The sequence below is a fragment of the Panicum virgatum genome, chromosome 8N (genome assembly GCF_016808335.1).
Source record: "Panicum virgatum strain AP13 chromosome 8N, P.virgatum_v5, whole genome shotgun sequence".
In the NCBI taxonomy this organism is placed as follows: Eukaryota; Viridiplantae; Streptophyta; class Magnoliopsida; order Poales; family Poaceae; genus Panicum; species Panicum virgatum.
The window spans coordinates 5088373-5108709 of record NC_053152.1 but is presented as its reverse complement, the minus strand read 5'-3'; the positions used below and the strand labels follow the sequence as shown (position 1 = coordinate 5108709).

At 42.0% G+C, this 20337-nt stretch overlaps 1 protein-coding gene and 1 pseudogene across 1 annotated transcript; one reads left to right on the top strand and one right to left on the bottom strand.

Annotated features, from left to right (window-relative positions):
• Positions 1 to 2162: 2162 nt before the first annotated feature.
• Positions 2163 to 6029, bottom strand: LOC120684701 (annotated as a pseudogene).
• On the top strand, positions 5928 to 10594 carry LOC120684426 (CBS domain-containing protein CBSCBSPB3-like). Its single transcript, XM_039966290.1, has 14 exons — positions 5928 to 6191; positions 6278 to 6437; positions 6917 to 7049; positions 7549 to 7722; positions 8131 to 8209; positions 8304 to 8417; positions 8506 to 8572; positions 8663 to 8768; positions 8847 to 8905; positions 8994 to 9103; positions 9173 to 9300; positions 9382 to 9464; positions 9712 to 9801; positions 10107 to 10594. Exons 1-14 carry the CDS (start codon positions 6028 to 6030, stop codon positions 10284 to 10286), a joined length of 1647 nt encoding a protein of 548 aa, XP_039822224.1. The 5' UTR covers positions 5928 to 6027; the 3' UTR covers positions 10287 to 10594.
• Positions 10595 to 20337: the final 9743 nt, after the last annotated feature.

The following is a 20337-nucleotide window of genomic DNA, read 5'->3' as shown; positions in this document are numbered from 1 at the left end:
GAGAAGAGAATCTCACGTGCATGGTGTACTAAATAAAATTTATTTGCAAAACTTTTTAGAAATGGGTCTAACTTTTCGCGACGAATCTAATGATGGTAATTAATCGATAATTAGCTACAGTGATACTACAGTAACCATCCTCTAATCGCGCGGTCAAAGGTCTCGTTAGATTCTTCAGGGTCACTAGCGCGGGGGTTCTGAAGTTGGTTTTATAAACTGATTTTGTTTGACACCGTAATTAGTAGTCAAAATTATTACTATTTCTAGCACGCTACAATTCTAGCACGAACTAAACATGACCCTGCTGTCATGGATGGCGCATTAAACGGCGGGCGCTAGTCGCTGCTGTCATCGGCCGTGTTTAGTTCCAGCGCAAAAAAAATTTGCATTGGAATCTTGCTAATTTGAAGTACTAAATGAAGTTTATTTACAAAACTTTTTGCACAGATGGGTTGTAAATCGCGAGACGAATCTAATGATGCTAATTAATTCATGATTAATCAATAATTAGCGGATGGTTACTGTAGCATCACTGTTGCAAATCATAGATTAAGTAGGCTCATTAGATTCGTCTCGCGATTTACAGCCCATCCATGCAAAAAGTTTTATAAATAGACTTTATTTAGTACTCCATACATGTGTCGAAACATTCGATACGACGTTTTTTTTTGTGTTTACGGGATTTATCGGGTGTGAACTAAATAGGGCAATAGTTGCATGTGAGGATGTGATGACTACCTACCAAACCATACCCAAATTATAGCAAACACCCTGGTCTTTCCACATTTTCAAGACTCGAGATGCTCTGTGTGTCCTTAGCAAACTATCATTCTTGTCAGAAATAAGATATTGCAGCTTACCTCCTCCGATCGCATATACTCACTCCGTTCTAAATTATAAGTCATTTCAAGAATCTTTGAGAGCCAAACTATATCAAAGTTTGACTAAAATTATAGAAAGAAACACAAAAATTTATGACATCAAATAGACATACTATGAAAATATAACTAACAAAGAATCTAATGATACTTAATTGGTATCATAAATGTTATTACTTTGTTATATAACTTTGGTCAAACTTGAAAAACTTTGACTCTCCAAAATTCTTGGAATGACTTATAATTTAGAACGGAGGGAGTACAAGTCAAGCAGGTGTATATATATATGGTCTTTAATATTATATTTTAGAAAAAAGTTCGAATTACACTCTCAAGCTATCACAGAAATCCAATTTCTACAAAATCAGATAACATTGGTTGTCCAACTGTCGAAACCAAATAAATTTAGCCCTTAGGGTGGTTTTCAAGGTAATTTTGTATTGTTTAAAAAAATTAAAAAATAAGTAGATTTAAAAATTAAAATTAATTCATTTTAAATTAGAAAAATATGAAACTAATACTATTTTTTTAAAAAAAAATTAACCTATCTATTATTTGTCTATTTGAATCTTAGTTATTCAAAAATAATAGATATAGCTACAAGCAACCAACTATTATAAAAATAAAAAATGAATTTGAATAACTGAAAAGTATTGTACCAACAGAATCAACCACAAAAATCATTTCGTTCTTTTTAAATTAAAAAATGAAATAATCATGAATTTTTATGTTAAATTTGAATATTCTTAATTCATACAAAATGAAAAAACACAGGGCCAAATTTGCTTGGTGGATGGTCTTTGTTATCCGGTTTTGCAGTTGAAGGTTAAAAATCGAATTTTTGTGATAGTTCGAAGGTATAAACCAGATTTTTTTTCTTATATTTTATTTAGCAATCTTAATATTACTAATTGGAGGCTCTTTTGAAGCTTCCACGTGAAGTGATCTTGAATTCTAGGTGGACACTTAAAAAAATAAAGAAATCTTAGAAAATTTATTATATGTGTTAGCACAGCTGGTTTCACCTCTCTTCACATTGGTCACCTGATAGTGGTGTTAATAACCCCGAAGGATTGTAAGGACGGCATTGTTATTCGCTTTTCCAAGCATGAAACAATTCCCAATTATTTCGCCTCCTCTCAGCTCTCTACTATTATCATTTGGGTTTCTCTCAGATCTCTGCACCTGTGGTACCGGTCCAAGACAAGATGGCGTGGAGTGAGTAACTCCGGCCTCCTGATCTCAAATCTTGATGCTTTGGAAACCTGAAGAGCAGGGAAAAATCCCTAGCTTAGTTTATTAATGACAAATACAGTAAACCTGAAGAGCAGGGAAAAATCTTGATTCAATCAGTGATGGTTTCTGATAACCAATTCTGAAGCAACATCACGAGTCATCCTAAAATAAGGATCCTGTGAAAAAAACACAAATTGAGTCAAACTTTCAGAACAAAAACATAAACATGTACTGATATATTGATAACTTTGAATCAAAATAATTTGATGCAATTTCATAATTTCTGAAGATTCACCCATAATTTGCATATGTTGGAGAGACAATTCAAATTTAGCGCTGGAAATAACCAAGAATTCAACAAGGACCAGTTCAAATTATCAAAAGATATTAATACTAAACATATATCAGTGGGGCTCCACTGAAATCTAGTTCTTTAAAAAGAGTCAAAAACTTAATGGCACTAATTCTGAATTTTGTGCTGCTAGACATATTACAAGTATGCAAGCAAGTCGATACCAAGCCAATTTGTTAGTCACAATCGTCATGTAAAGATATGTTTGTACCTGGTCAATGGCACATGGGATAAGGCAGCGCAGTTGGTCCTTGCCAGCAAAGAAATGGGGAAATGAAGAAGGAAAGGATGGAACTGCTTGCACTGGAGGAAAGCTACACTTTCCTATGTGATCCTCAGGTGAGAATCCAAATATTCCTACAGCCTGTTGTTCAAGCATAAGTTAAGGATAATGTGTGAAGGTAAGTAATCAAGCTCTGGAAGTTTAAAAATATTGTTCTTGATTGAATAGCTTAACCTTATTGTATGTCACACATCTGGCAACTTTAGCCATATTTTCATAAAAGGCGCTGCAAGAAGAGTACAGAGGGTATTACTTATTACTTTCCCATAGATTAAACCAATCTAAAACCAACAGCATGCTCTTTCATTTGTCGTTTATAGTGACATAATGAACAAAAAATAGTGACATAATGAACAAAAAATCAGTCAAACCTTTAAATATTATTAGTTAGCCTCAAGAAGAGTAATCTTACCCTCCGACATAACCGGAATCCGTGAAAATGAAAGTTCTGTCAACATCAAAACGGCATGCTATAATGCCACATGCTCACGAGCAAGCCTTTTACTTTCCTCAACAGTCAAGCTCTTCCAATAGAACTTCTCATCATCAGTTAGCTATATAACTAATAAGGGCACCTTGAAAACCTTCTGCAGATATCTGAGAGAAAGATCATGATGGTTAATCAACAGCACCCACGGTTACCTACAAAATCAGAACTCGGACTGATGTAGTTTTATCAAAGAACAGTGTAGTGCGTACATCTAGGATCACAACATTATGGAGTGCAGGAATAAGTGTGACTGTTGCTTTGGAATACAAGACCAAAAAATCCACTTGAGATTTTAAAGACTATTTGAAAACCCGCAATTTCATTTCCTTGAGGAATATGTTAAAATCATTTATTCCTGGACATCTTTCATATACAAACTTTGTCACACATCTGCGCTCCAATCCTGTCCATCAGTTGATTTATCAGGTAAGTACCACAAGGAACGCCTCAAATTCCAGAATAGCTCATATTTTTCCCAATTACAAAGATAATGCACGCTCGTTTTTGCTATATTTGTCTATTTGCTATTCAGGAAAAGTTTTCGTGCGTCATTAATGGATCAAAAAGTATTTTCTAGTTAAGAAACGTCACACTTTATTCCCTTGCTGACACAGCACTGCCAAAGTACGCAACACATCCATGAATCAAGAACAGAATAGAGGAGCTTGCGGCCAAAGTTTGGGACTGGGAGCAACGCTTACTTGGTGAACATGAAGGGGACGAGGTGACCGAGGTGCAGCGCCTCGGACGAGGGCCCCCTCCCCGTGTACAGGTAGAACTACTCCCCCTAAAATCCCTAACAGCACGCAGAAATTCGTCAGCACCTCTTCCTCGCCGAAAAGAAAAATTGAAAAAAAAAATGTATTTTGCTGGCGTGTCAGTGGCTGCCGTGGAGTGGCTACCGTTGCCGCGGCTCCGTGCCGCCGCGCGCTCGCCCGCGCTCCGCTTGCGTCCGCTCCGCCCGCATTAGCATATACAGATTAAAAATGTTTCAATTGTTTAGATTCTTTATAGTATAGATAATTAATGGTCAAAGTGTTACTATTTTTTAGAATTCTATAAACCAAACAAGGACCGACGTGGCATTTGCTTTCAATCCGCGGACAGCCGCCGGTGCACGCGCGGCCGCAGAGACGTCAAGGATCTTCCCCGCGCCGCGTCCGTCCGCGCGCGCGCGGCCGGAAGCTTTTGGTCGCGCATCCTTTTTACCGTTCCCGCCGCGGGAGATTCCGAATCCGGGCCGGCGCGCGAGCGACCAGGCGCCTCCGGCCAGGCCCGTGGGCCCACGCGCGGGGAGATCACGGCCCACCCGACAGCGGCCCAGGCTCCACGTCGACGCCTCGACGGACGCACGGGTGCGGCTCGCGGTCCGCGGCGCGTCGCAGTCAACCCCAGCGTTGAAACTGCAACCGCACAAAAAGGAAAAAAATCAATATTGATCCTCATGGGGCAAAAAAAAAATCATTGCCCCTCGGGTATGACGCTATTGCGAGCAGGTCCTCTAGTCATCGCCAACCACCGGTTTTATATATTTCTCTCTCTCTCTTTTTTTGAAAAGGAATTTTTATTTCTCTTTTCTTTTCTGCTGGTTGTTTTCTGCGTGGTTTGCTTCTTGTTCCTTCGGTTGCACGTGAGGATACCACAATCCAAAGTGGTTCATTATCAAAACAATTTCCGTTTCCTTACTTAACCAAAGTAGCTTCACATGGTCATACAGGCATCACTCCAGTGAATGCGGACAAGATACACTTGTTAGATTTTGTTGCTACTATATATGGTATCAGGGGTGAAGCCAGCCGAGAATGCCGCCGGCGTCGGCTTCATTGCACGACGGGGGCGCCTTCATTGTTGAATAGTGACAAATAGTAATTTACTACTGATTTTGTAGAAAATTGCCGGGGTCGGGTGACCTGAACGCAACCACACAGCTTCGCCCCTGCATGGTATGGGGTAGTATAACGTCCACATCCGCTAATCATTCAAACTAATGCTTGATCCTCGGATCATATTTGAATACCAATTGTTATTCTTTTTTTACTACTAGCACTACCTATGTTTTAAATTGTAGTTCGTTTGACTTTTTTGACTCTAAGTTTAACCACTCGTCTTATTCAAAAAATTTATGTAAATATTATCAAATTTAAGTTATTCTTGAAGATCCTGTATTGATAAAGCAACCAACAACAAAAAAGTGATATTTTACACAAATTTTTAAATAAGACGAGTGGTCAAACTTGAAGTCAAAAAAGTCAAACGACCTATAATTTGAAACGGAGAGAGTACTAGTCAATTCTTATTTCTAGTCTCTCTCTCCCTACCATACCTGAACCTATGGCTGGAGGTAGGTATGAGTTGGGACCCGAGCTAACTCCAATACGAAGATTCAAATGTGCTAGAATCCATAGTGATTAAAATACTTTGAATGTACACATAGTGACCGGCGTAAACATATGGTCCAATGTCGAACGAAGCCTCCAATTTGAATACCGGAATTTTTCGAATATAGCTGTTTTTATAAGAATTTGAAATCTTCTCGCATTTCCTGATATCCAAACGGAGCCGTGTATTCATATTTACCACGTGTTACAAAGGTAGAAGGGAAAGACTTTGCATTTTGAAGAATGCAAGGGACCGAAACGTTAAAGCCTTATTTGGGTCCCACAAAGAAGCCCCAAAAAAAAACAAAAAGGAACCAGCGATCGTTCCCCTCCAATATTCCCGGCCGCCGCCGCCGTCGCCGCCTCCTCCTAACCAGTAGCCACCCCGTCGAGCATCCGCCGCCGTGGTCATGAGCCCTACCGCCGCGGCGGCACTGAATCGCCGCATGCGCAGTAAGCCGCCGTCGGTCGCGTCCTCCCGCAGGTCCAATGATCTCACCGTCGCCGGCGCCAACGGCTACGGCTACGGCAACGGCAAGTTCTCCCCCAAGCCCCGCTGCCCCAGCCACGCCGCGTAAGCTCCCTCCAAAAAGCTTCCTCCTTGCTCCGATTCTGCCCGGGCCTCAGCTCTCAACTAAGTTGCTGGGGGGGTTTCGTCAGAGGGGAAAGGACTGTCAAGAAGCTCCGGCTGTCCAAGGCGCTGACGATCCCGGACGGGACGACGGTCTCGGAGGCGTGCAAGATGATGGCGGTGAGGCGGGTCGACGCCGTGCTACTCACCGACGCCAACGACCTCCTCTCCGGCATCCTAACGGACAAGGTAGTGTGTTCCTTCAGTTGAATCAGTTTCCAATTTTTGGTGCTCGAGGGATTATGATTGGCTGGCAACTGTTCTGGAGCTTAAAAGGTCGGGCCTTTTTAGATTATCTCAATGTCATTGCATAGTAGTAGCTGCTTTGATGATTGTACTCCACTCGGTCCCACAAAAAGCTTGCTTCTGTCTCAATCAAGTGTCATGAGAGATAAACATTTCTTTAGTGTTGGTGCCTATGTGCCATTGTAACTTCAGGTTAAGACTATCCTCTTTATCTGTTCCAAATTCCATGCTTAAGTTATGGCGCCTGAAATTTGAAACTGAAGCTACTATATATGCATGCTTTTGCTGTTTTGGAGCTGAACCTTTGTATGTTTTCATCTGTGTTTGTTTGGGACAAAAGTGAGACTAATCCAGCAGTATGTAACTAACTACTACTAAAAGCATGCACTTTCTCTTTTCATTCCTTTTGAACTGGGATATAGGACATAGCCACGAGGGTGATTGCCGAGGGTCTGCGTTGTGAGCAAACAATCGTCTCCAAGATCATGACAAGGAACCCTGTGTATGTCACGTCTGACACACTTGCTATTGACGCGCTGCAGAAAATGGTCCAAGGTATAAGTGATATTCCCTTAAGTTATTGCATCCTCCCTAGTGCTATTGTTTGTTTGGCTCAGATACCTCAAATAAATTAATAAAAGATTTTGAAACAAATAGAACTATGTTTTCCTTATGCAGCGAGTGCTGTGAACATAACTTCAAAATTTAGAATGGAAATAATGGAAAATCTAAAATTTCCTTGTTTGTTGTTGCAGGAAGTTAAAGAAAACCTATTATTTTCTTAATGGTAGAAATTCATTATTTGGTTCATACTTATTGCAACGACGCCTTACTTTTGCAGATTATCCTGTATCTTAGCTACTACATTAGTCTAGATGGGCGGGGCAGGTTGTAATGACAGAACTTATGTTGCTGCTGTATGTATTTTATAAAGAAAATAGGACATTTTAGTTCTGTATATGCTAATGCTCTTTGTTTTAATGTTCTTAAATAAACTTACTTCGTGGGATATGACACTCCTCTTGCTGAAGTTAATAGTCTCTTCTTGTTTTAGGGAAATTTAGACACCTTCCAGTTGTGGAAAATGGTGAGGTTATTGCGATGCTGAACATTGCGAAATGCCTCTATGATGCGATATCAAGACTGGAAAGGGCAGCAGAGCAAGGAAATAATGCACTAGCAGCTGCTGTAGAAGGGGTTGAGCGTCAATTAGGGGGCAATATCTCATGTATGCATATTGTGTCGGTTATTGCTTTATTCCTGCATTTTCTTGTTTCTCACCAGTTGTAGTGCACATGAAAAATTAGCTTAACACGAGAACACGCATATTTTTTACCATACATTTATGTATTTTTGTGTCAGCTGTTGCTTTATTCTTCTTTCTCACCAGATGTGCATCAATGCACAATTAAGAACTAGATGAACACGAGAACATGCATACTCTTGCCATACACACCAACATCAGTTGCTGATACTATTGTTCCCAAGAAAAATGCTTTAGCTTTGTGATCACTTGAACCGAAGCCTTTTATCATGAACTTGAATGTTCCAATGTATATCTATTTTTTCCAATTTTTGTTCTAAATTGTTTCTTTTTAATGTACTTATCTAGCGAATTAACTGTCTCTGGATGCAGCTTCTCAAAATCTCATAGAGACTCTGAGAGAACAGATGTATAAACTTTCTTTGTCAACCATTATCACGGAGAATACAAAGTATATGGCCATTTTTTTCTGATTCATTGCCCTCCTATAAATTTTTCCAAAAGGTGATCAAAATAAGAGTTCTTAAATCCATATTTACTTGCAGAGTAGCAACTGCTTCACCTTCAGATCCTGTTTATGTAGCAACCCAGAAAATGCGTGACTTACAAGTTAATTCAGTTGTTATTACTGCCGGAAATTCACTGCTAGGAATCTTTACGTGAGTAATCTAATTCTTGTATTTTATTAAGCTTGATGTCGCAAGTTTTTAGATTTTTTTGATTTATTAATGGATACATTGATCTCAGTTCAAAGGATGTGCTTATGCGAGTTGTGGCGCAAAATCTTTCTCCTGAGTTAACTCTGGTGGAAAAGGTTTCTTCTATATAATATGATTTTTATTTCAAAAAGGCGTTGAAGCTTGTATTCGTTGTAGACTCACATTGCTGGTACATTTCGCTCCAGGTAATGACTGCACACCCCGACTGCGCTACATTAGACATGACAATCATTGATGCACTACATATCATGCATGATGGAAAATTCTTGCATATTCCTGTTCTCGATGGAGGTAAACATTTATGCTTCTCATCCTAAAGTTTCCTCCTTTGGGCATATTGAGCATCCGGTTTTTTCCCACTGTGAACAGAGGGGCGAGTCGCTGCTTGCTTGGATGTTCTGCAACTTACTCATGCAGCCATTTCAATGGTCTCTCTCTATGGCCCATGCTTTCCATCCCTTTTTTGTGTGGACTTTCCTAGTAATCTTGGTTCATGGCATGTTTTTCTGTCTGAAGTTTGAAGGAGGTCCTGGGACTGCAAATGATGTGGCGAACACAATGATGCAGAAATTCTGGAACTCCGCCCTTGCTCTAGAGCCTCCAGATGAGGATTTTGATAGTCACAGGTCTTGCTGATTTTCCTTTTTGTATTCCCTCACAAATACAATGCCTACCTTAATTATTGCTTTATGCAGTGAATTATCTTTAGTGACGCCATCAGAGGCTGGGGATGGCAGGAGCTGTATGTATCCTCCTGCTGTTGGTAATTCATTTGTATTTAAGCTTCGGGACCAGAATGGACGTATGCATAGATTTACTTGTGGTAGGTACTGACTTTGAAGTTTGTTGAGAGGTAACTGTGGTTCATTTGCTTCAGCTAAAAACTTATTTGTTCAATTTCCAGGGTCTGAGAGTTTAGATGAGTTGATGTCTTCTGTAAAGCAAAGATTAGGCATTGGTGGTGAAAAGAGCACAGTTCAACTCTTGGTAAGCTTGAATCATTTGGCATCCCTATGTTTTCAACTTTGTGTAGGCATTTATAGAGAAGAACTAGATGTTCTGTGTCTGATATACAAATTTTAGATTCACTACTGCATCTTCACGAAGAATTATGTATTTCAATTGGGTATTCTATTGTTGTCAAGCACTGCTGAATTTAATCTGTGAGCTTTTTTAGAATACTGTGTATACTACAATTGCAGTAGCTAAAATTTGATGCTGTTGTTCTATGCAGTATGAGGATGATGAAGGTGACAAGGTGCTCCTAACTACAGATTCTGATCTTGCTGGTGCTGTGCTCAATGCCAAATCAAATCGATTAAAGGTTTTTCTTTTCTCTGATGTGGATCCTTTATGTCTGCTTAAAGTACTGCCATTTGTTTGTGTATCATATACAATGGCACTTAGATTTGGTTTTCATGGTTAATATAAGGTGTATCCATTACCCCGCACAGATGTGCAACAATAAAATATTATTTACACATTTATTTTGCTATGATGAATTGCCCTGGACAAATCAAGCCCAGCTCAGTTGGAGTCTGGAAAAATTGGCCAGGTGGCTTAATAATGGTCTAGTTGGCATTTGTTTACCACATTGCCTCACTGATAGAGTGAAAATTGTAATTTCAGGCTTTGAAGTTGCATATTGACGACTCTGATTCCAAAAACAAAGTGGCGACACAACAATTGTCAGAGCTAGAACCATCCCACGGAATTGAGTTGATGGATGTTCATTATGGTCTGATGGCTTGTGGAATTGCTCTAACAGGAGTAGCCATGATGGTTTTCTTGAGACACTCCACAGTCTAAATTTTTCAAGGGGAATGTATAATTTTGTACTTATATATAAAGTTAATATGTATAGATGTGTAGCACGCCTTGGGTCATTAAGAAGGCTAAGAATGAAGAAAAACAAGGGTCGTCAATGGTTCACTGAATGCATTTGTGGCCCAAAAGGAATCGGCTGACTGTCAAGTTCTCCAGTTGGCTCAGTGTGGTGGTGGGAAGGAAGCCTGTACAACTTGAATCCAGTGACGTCTCGAGTAATCTCTGTAACTATGTATATGCATGTGAGTAAGAAAATCAAGACTTATCGCATGGTTGAGCCACCTTTTTTTTCCCATGGGAATTTGCATTTTTCACGGGTTTGGTGAAACCTGTGATTTTTACAGTTTTTTTATATGACCACCATTTTTTTAAAATTTCGGAGCATACACATGACAGGCAGTGAAAATTAATGTGGCCGCTCAGGATCTCTGAACTTGATGTACAGTTGCTTTTATTGTGAAAGGGTTTCCATGTTGGCCATAACTGGTAATGCAATCCTAGTGGCAACAGAACAACAGGCCCCATGCTTTTTCTTTTTTTTGAAGGGTTAGGCCCCATGCTTTTGAGAAAGGGAACTTGAGGATTCAAAGAACATGCTTGCTTGCTTGGTGAGCTTGAATGTTTGTGCTAGAATTACGGATCCACTCTGAAGATCACATTCTAGAGCCTCTTGCACTTGCACTGGAGCCTGAAAGTGCCAATGAAAGAAACAAAATCTTATGGCTGAGGATCACATGCACTGTTTGTTTGGAGTGGTCGTGTTCTGTTGTGCTATTCACCGTGGCCTGAGAGAGAGCTGTGCAGAGGATGATGCTGTCTACTGCCCTAGTGGCGGACAAGATTGGAAGGCTATGCTCCCTTTCCATTTTACCCACTATGGTCCAAGCTGGTGCGTTTTGCCGCACATTGCCGGCTGAAAGTTGAGGCCCCATGAATTAAAGCACATTTTTACACAAGTTTTAGCGTAAAAATCGCCGTGCATAGAATGCATTTTATTTAGGAATAACCATGTTGAATTGGCATGAATTGAATGAAAAAAGAAAAAGCTCAATTGTCACCCTATGTTTTGCTATAAGTGGATTGCAATGCAGCTGTTTTTTTTTAACCGATTCACTCCCATTCTCTCCACCCCAGCTCTGACAAAGTGACAAGGCTAGTCCCAGGAGAGCAACTCTCAGTCACATGATGAGTGAAGTGGGCCGTGTTTAGTTGGTGAAAAATTTCCTACGGTACCCGTCACATCGAATCTTAATTACAGTTGAAAAAAAAATAATTACATAGTCTAACTGATTAGCATGAGATGAATCTTTTAAACCTAATTAGTCCATAATTGGATATTATTTGTCAAGTAACAACAAAATGTGCTATAATATCAAAACTCAAACTTTTCACCAATTAAACACACCCGTAGTGTCGTATGCACGTACAGACTACTATGCGTGGACCGTGTGTCGTCAATAATTATTATTACTCCAGGATGGGCAATAATTAAGTAATGCATGTACCTTGTGCGATCTTTATGTAATGTACAACAAAAAGCGAGGACGTATGTGCGATAGTACCCATACTGGTACAGCTTTGAAACGAACCGGGTTCCCGAAAGGGCAACTCGACTCCATGTATCGTCGTGATAGTCCCTGGATCAGTCGCTATCACATACAGAATTCATTTCAGGCAGAAATCACAGTCATACCAGCGATTACAGAACATTCATGGGTTTAACTTATTACAGCATTCGGGATAACAGTAATAATCTCCGAGTACAAGCCCGCTGGGCTAAAAGATGTGCAAACAGAAAGCGTAGCGGTAACTAAGACTTCATGCTGGTCCTCCTCCGGGAATCTTCTTCTCCACAGGCATCCTTGAGTGTAGCACGCCTTCAGTCGTACCACCCGTCGTTGTTGTTATCGTACTCCGAGTCATACCCTGCATCTATCCAGTCTATCCCCAAGGATGGGATAGGTCCACGTCACCATCCGCATGAAGCAATATGTGGATGCATTAAGGTAAAAACAGTGCCAAGGAAAAGGTTATGGTTTCCTATGCAACCATTTATAACAAGTCGTCCATTCACCTTCAGACGCGGGCAGCTTCGGCACCCGGACTACCGGTCCACTAACTTCCACTACAACAACTACCCAAGTTCGGTGCGGGAACTCCCTCTCCCCGCACCTCAGCTGCTATCCGAGCAGAAAAATGGACTAGAGGAAGGTAGAAAAGTATATGTGGATCTAACTACATAAGTGGGGCCAGATCAAGAGTTGTACATGACCGAGTACGCGACTATAAATATAGTTTTAACCCTGCAGGGGTTGTACACCTGTACCCACTCGCCCCGAATCCAGCCGGCAAGCAACTCCGACTATCTCCGAGGCACCAGTCAACGAAACTAACGGCTACGGCACCATCCTACTCCCGGTCTGGGGCGCGTCCTCCCGCAGTAGGTCGCCCGGGGCTGTGAAGCTATCTAGAATGGAATCTCCATGGATCCTGCGATCGGAGGCTAAAGGGTCCTGCCCACTCCCCCTGACACTGAAACACTCTCCTCCTGCAGTAATGGTGCCGCGCGTAGCTAGCTCGGGCTGGGTCCCCCCTCATAAAGGATAAGTGGTGTGCACGTTTGACATAGTTCCATCACCAGGGCCACAAAGTCAAGTCCTTAATCCCGCAAGGGCGAGCGTCTTCGTCCACAGTTTGCGTTCCGTAAACACGGTTCGCGATCGGCACCCATTACAGGTATCGCCTCCTCAACTCCTCAACTCGTGTTCCCACGGGAACAGCCTTGCACCCACCACAGGTGCTCGTCACCCATCACAGGTGCTCACAGGGTCGTGCCCAACACACAACCCCCAGCTCCCGACCCTAAGGTCGGAGAAATGGTCCGCTCGCCCCGCTGTAACCTATCCCCAACTCCTGTATATGTGGAGGCATCTTCCAGCACGCAAGGACTATACCATATATATATATATATATATATATATATATATATATATATATATATATATATATATATATATATATTCCCATACCCCAATCTCACACACATAGTAGCAATAGCATACATCAACAAATGATAAACATGGGAAACAAGGAATATGGTAATAAATGGTTATGCAAGCTCATCTCAACACTCAATTTGGGGGCGTAGCATGTCTAGCAAGCAATGCCTAATAGGTATTCAAAACATGGATGGGCGTGAACCTGGGGTCTCCTCGTAGTGCTCCTGGAAGTCGGGGTAGTCGTAGCCTCCGGACTGCTCCTTGGCGTCAGGTCCTAATCGTATTTACGGGAAAGTATAAGGGTCCAAGTGCAAAGATGCACAAAACTCCTCAAAAGAAGATCCAAAACACAGCAAATCCTACTCTAGCGCATAGGTCATGATTTTAGAAGAATTATGAAACTGGTTTCATAATTTTCGGAGTTACGGTTGATTTATTATCAATTTTCTAAGCATAAAAGCATTTCTGGAAATAATAAAAGGATTTCGGAAAACATAAAAGAAACTCAGTGACACGTGGCAGCCTCTGGGTGTGCCATGTGACATGCTGACGTCAGCATGACGTCAGCAGGGGGGTCGGGTATGATGACGTCAGCATGACCCATGCTGACGTCATCGTTGACCAGGTCAACGTTGACCCAGTCAACAGTCAGCGGTCGCCGGTCTCAGGGGGGCCCACTGGTCAGTCAACGGGTCTCACCGACAGGTGGGACCCGTGTGTCAGAGCCGTGTAAAAGAAAAAGAGCAGCGCGTCGTCGGGCCGAAAGTCCTCCTGGGCTTCTCTTCCTCCGCGGCCTTCTGGGCCGAACTCGGCCCGTTCCCTCCTCCTTCTTTTTCTTTTTCTTCTCTCCCCGCTGCGGCTGACAACTCCGGCCCACTTGTCGGCGACTCCTGGATCTCGTGCGTCCTCCTCTCGATCCAGTGCGAACTCTAGCGCATGTGTGCGTGTGTGTGTCTTGTGTGTGCAGAGCAGGCTCGCCACACCGCGAATGCGACGTCGCGGCGTAGGCACGGCGACGGTGCATCGGCGGCGTGATGGCGACGGCGCCACGCGGCTACGGTTCGACGTCCAGGCGAGCGAAGCTCCGCCCTGGCTCGGACGTGAACGCGCGCAGGTCAGGAGGGCCAAGGGTGCTCTGGGCCGATCTCGTACGCTCGCGCGCCGGCGAGGCCGTGGAGAGGCCATGGAGGGCCGGCGGCGGCGTGGTCAGGCGACGGCGGGGGTTACAGCGCTGAGGCGGGCAAGAGCCTGCTCCCGGGCTCCCGTGTACACGCGCACACACGGCGGACGCCAGGCAAGGCCATGGCGGGCCCGTGGCGGCGGAACGGGGCAAGGCGAACGGCCTCCGCGGCGGCGCCATGGCACGCCAGCGGGGCGAATCGGCGAGGACCCATCCAGGGCGAGCAAGGGCGTCGCCCTGGTGGTCTGGCCGTGGCTGTGCGCACGCGTGCGGGCATCGGGTTCACCCGATCCGCGGCGTGGCCGCGCGCTAGGCACGGCAGCGCTAGGACAGGGTAGGCGACGGCGGTTTGCGGGTTACGGTGGCGCGGCTCGACGGGTTCCTGCAGGCGCACAAACAAGGGAACGATGCTTCCTAGGGCTCTCTACCGGCGGCTCAACGGCGGCCAAGGCTCACCGGAGCTGGGATTTAGGCAAAGGGAGAACGGCGCTCACCCGTCGGGTCTGAGGAAGTTGTGCTCGGAGCGGTGGCGATTCGGTGCAGGCGGGCCGAGGCTGTGCCGTGCCGAGCTGCAACGTCGTTGTAGGGGTACGGGTCGCCGGTTCGGGGTAGCTCCGGTGGCGGTGGCTCCCTCCTCCTTCTCCTTCCTTCCTCTGCTTTTTCCCCTCTCTTGGCGGTGGCGGTGGAAGGGGAATTCCCCTGGGTGGCTAGGGTTTTGGCGTCGGGGCCGTGGGGGTTTTATAGGCGAGGCACTAGGGTTAGGGGTGGCCCGGACGTCGGGGAACGGCCATGATGTGACGGGCTCGCCGGGCGGACGCGTGGCAGCATCAGGACTCCACGGAGGGCTTTCGTGCGCGAGGGGAAAGGGGGAGGCGCGCGCGGCAAGGCATCGGGGCCGACCGCGGGGGCAGACGCGGGCGTCAGCAGGGCAGTTGGCCGGCATGAGTCGTGCTCCGCGCGCTGTCGCGTTGCGCCGCGGCGGAAAAAGCAGGGGAGCGCGGCGGGCGTGAGGTGAGGGGGAAGGGAAAGCTGTCAGGCGGGGCCCGCCTGTTAGTGGCTCACGGCGGCGAACGGGCAATGCGGGCTGAGGCAGGCCGGCGGGGTGCTCGGCGCGGACTGGGCTGGCTGGGCCGTCTCGGGCTCGCCCGCGCGCGGTGGGTTGGGTCGGAAAGGGAGGTTTGGACCTGGGTGCGTAGCAGGCCGGGGTTAGCTGGGCTGGCTGGCTTAGTTAGAGGGTTAGGTTAGCTTTTGTATTTGATTTGAATGGTTTTAATTCAAATCAAATACCACACAATTCAAACAAAAACCATCCAAACGAATTTGAAACAAGTAGAGGCAATAAACTCCAAATCCAAATGTAGCACACTAACATTTAGGTCCTTGTGTTAGAATTATATTTTAGATTCTAAGAATTTGGGAAAGAATAACATTATCCTTTAAGTGATCCTAGCTACTAACACTTCCACGTAAAAAGTTTTTGAAAAATCGTATTTTTGAAGATTATAATATTCCGTAAAATTACGGGATGTTACAAGCTGTGTGTTTGTTTTTTTTGAAACGAACCAGGCAGGAGAGCTGCCGATTATATTAAAAAGAAGATAAAAACTCAGACTGAGCAATACAACAAAAAGAAAAACGCAACAACCCAACACCAAACCTCTCAACAAACATATCACACTACTCAAACACGCCGCCAAACATGAAACTAAAAATCCAGACCACGCACCACTTAGTCCTCGCAAACTCCACAACTCAAATGTAATCATTGGCCGCCGCTTGACTATTACATTCTTCGCCAGATGGAGACTCAGCTCAACCAGGTTCATGTACTATCGCATCTTGTAGATCATCGACACCTTCCCCAACAATGCCGATTAAGGCATTGTCCATCGCCTCGACCTCGTTATTGTTGAGGTTGAAAATCTCATTCAGAGCAGCATCCACATCCGCTGGTAGGGACCCATTGAACATGTCAACAAACTCTTGTAGTGCAACCTCAATTGGGGCAGCCTCATCATTTAAAATACCAAGCTTACGACAAAGGTTACGTTGCGCTCGCTGCATTTGAGTCATCGGACGTGTGGTGGAGAGACGCGTGCTGCGTCGTACCGCTGACATGTCAAAAGTGTGTTGCCGACGTCGACGAGGAGTTGGCGTTGGTGCTGGATCCCTCTGTGGTGCTGGTGCCACCTGGGGGTACAGCTTTGTGTTGGGTACAAAAAAATAACCCCACATACATGTAAGAAGAGATGGCATACGTTTTTCCATCATGGCATTGGCATTGAGTGATACACTGATACATGTACATGCGACTCCAATCAGTTTGACGCTACCGTGGGTTCATAAATTTTTATGCCGTTTTTGGGTATATATTTTTTGGAAGAAAATTGTACCAAAGGGTAAAAACGATAATCCATTCTCAAAATCCTTTTTTTTAAGCTGGGGCACCCTTCTAACCAAACACATTATTCGGACAGCTCCAGCTGGAGTTATAGAGTGGAACATAAAACTGTGGAGTTGGAGTCATGCCAAACATCCTAAAAGAAACCATTCAAAACCTTGAAATATGAAAAAAAAATCTACATCACATTAAAGAAAATATAAAGCGTGGCTAATAAGCTCTAAAGTTGGGTATGAATTTCAAATCATCTGCTGAGATACATACATGGACGGATCTAGGGAGTGGGTGGGCCCCGGCCCAGGGCCCACCCTAATATTACCCTCATCCTCTAGTTTTTTTTATATCTACCCATGTTATTACTAACAGAAAAATAGCTAGTAATTATTTTCTTATGTACAACAATTGAGAGTTGAATTGAGAAGATGATTTATGAGAAATTACAATTTTTATAAGTTAAAATTGATTTATCATATTTACTAAAATATTTTAAAAATATTATATTGAACCACCCTAACAATAAATTCTAGATTCGCCACTGGATATACATTCTACGTTCTACTGTAAGCCTGATCGGACTTTCCACCAAGGATGCAATGCCTCTCTAGTAGCCCTCCAAAGTTCTTGCTCCTACCAGTATCTAATGCTGAAATATTTCGTTGGTTTAATTTCGTCTAGCAAAAAAATTAGTAAATTAAACTATACAATTATCCTTTTTTTGGGTATGGATGAATGCACCTATTACCTCGAAGTTCACAATTTGGATTTCTCTTTGATCTAGTCTAGAGTAGAAAAAGAGGGGTGAATTTTTCTTTGCTTAAAAAGAGGAGTAGAGTGCAAGCTACCTTAGCTTCTACATGAAACAAAACGGCACAGATACCTATAGTAAGCCACAAGGAACATCGATCCTGTCCATCAGACAAAAGATTCTGTCCATCAGACAAAAGGATGCGAACGTAGGCCCTTCCCACCCCGTAAACGCAAAAACACAAAAACACAAAATTTTGTGAATTTTTTTTACTAATTTAAAGTAATAAATAAAGTCTATTTACAAAAAATTTTACATAGATGGGCTGTAAATCGCGAGACGAATCTAATGAGCCTATTTAATCCATGATTTGCAACAGTGATGTTACAGTAACAATCCGCTAATTATTGATTAATCATGGATTAATTAGCATCATTAGATTCGTCTCGCGATTTACAACCCATCTGTGCAAAAAGTTTTGTAAATAGACTTCATTTAGTACTTCAAATTAGAAAAATTCTGTCAAAATTTTTTTTTGCGTTTACAGGGCAACCAAATAAACACGGCCGTACTGATGCAGCCATCGCAGCTGAATCCACAACCCTGCACCTCATCGGGTTCCACCATGTAGCTGAAGAAACGCTGCAGGTTGCAGTATAACAAACAAATAAGAGTCTTCAGAAGAACAAATTTTAGCTACTTCAATGCTAAATGTGAAACTATTATTGTTGACATTTAATTTCCTCTTGTTAGATTATGTGCAACATGGCAACGGATCATGACTCCAGTGATCTCCAACTTGATCCTCATATAATTTTAACTCAAAATTGTATAAGATTAAAATCCGACTCTTTTAAAGCCTAGTTTTAAAATTATCTAGACTAAATTTTAAAATATTTTACCACCCTATGTGCAAGGACATTTTCTCCCTCAATATTATTTCTGCACTACTTATATGTTTGTTAAATTGGTTTAATTTATCATCTATATCATCATGAAAGAAAGCCCGTCAACATATCTATTGCTTCTTGTCCGTACAGGAAAAAAAGGATAATTATTTCCATCAATCAACAATGCCTGGAGCCTGGAAAATCATTCCTCTTTTCCGCCTTTTCCTTTTTAAATACAATTATCTTACATATTACCTATGTCCTAAATACAACCGCTTTTAGACTTGGTCAAAGTCAAACATTTTAAAATTTGACCAATAAAATCTTTAAAATTAATTATTTTTAAATATAAAAGGTTACATGTTATGATGGTTAATTTCATTGTGAATAAAATAATATTATTTCTATGTTGTTAATCTTTATAGTTCTTTTATCATCCATGGTCAAAGTTTTAAAGATTTGACTGGGAAAAAAATCTAGAAATAACTATTATAGTTTTTTATTTCATGATCAAAGTTTAAAATGTCTGACTTAAAAAATCTAGAAATAGCTATATTCTAGGAAAGGAGGAGTATATATATTAATATATACTACAATATTAACCAGTGGTCATTTGTCCCTTCCATTTCTTAAAAGCCATCATTCTAAAAGTAGATTTTTATGTTGTCAATCTTTATATCTTTTTATCAGTCACAGTGTAAAAGGTTTGACTTGAAAAAAAAATCTAGAAATAGCTATATTCTGGGATAGAGTGAGTATATATTAATATATACTGCAATATTAACCAGTGGGCAATTGCCCCTTCCATTTCTTAAAAGTCATCATTCTAAAAGTAGATTTTTTTTTTCATATAAGGGCGTGTTTAGTTCGCGATTTTTTTTGGGTTTGGCTCGTTTTTATTAGTAATTAGTGTCCAATCATAGACTAATTAGGCTCAACAGATTCATTTCATCATTTACAGCTAAACTGTATGATTGGTTATTTTTTAAACTATATTTAATGCTCTATGCATGTGTTCGAAAATTCGATGTGACGAGGAATCTTGAAAATTCTTGTGAACTAAACATGGCCTAAATATTCATTGCTTTGGTATTTCCTTGAATAGAAATTTGTCCATCATATGTCTTGAGTCCAACAAAAAAAGAACTACCAATCTAAGACTATTAGCAAAAGCTACTCAAAATGTCATCTTGATTCTCATAGGTCACTTGAATACTTCAATTAGTTATTATACTTGAGGTTCGGACGGAGAAGCTAGTTGTTTTTAGCTTGACTTTGTTGTCAATATGAAATAAAATATTGCGATCGGCTATATAGTGCTTAGGGGCAGATGACGGAACGTGGAGATCATAATATATACTCCCTCCGTTCCAAATTATAAGTCATTTCAAGAATCTTGGAGAGTCAAACCATCTCAAAGGTTGACCAAAATTATAGAGAGAAACACAAAGATTTATGATATCAAATAGGTATACTATGAAAATATAACTAACAAAGAATCTAATGACACTTAATTGGTATCGTAAATGTTATTATCTTATTGTATAAATTTGTCAAACTTGAAAAATGTTGATTCTTCAAGATTCTTGGGATGACTTATAATTTGGAACGGAGGGAGTAAGAGTGTTTCGGCAAATTTTGATTCCTAATCCATACATCCACTATGTGATAATTCATTATACTATTGATTTTTGTGAAATATCACTGCTTGAGGCCTATTTAGCAGATGAGCCCATATCCTAGTTTCTTACAAGATTCGGAGTTTATACATGTATTTAAATAATATTTGTTTTCAGTATAAAACAGGAATGAATAGTT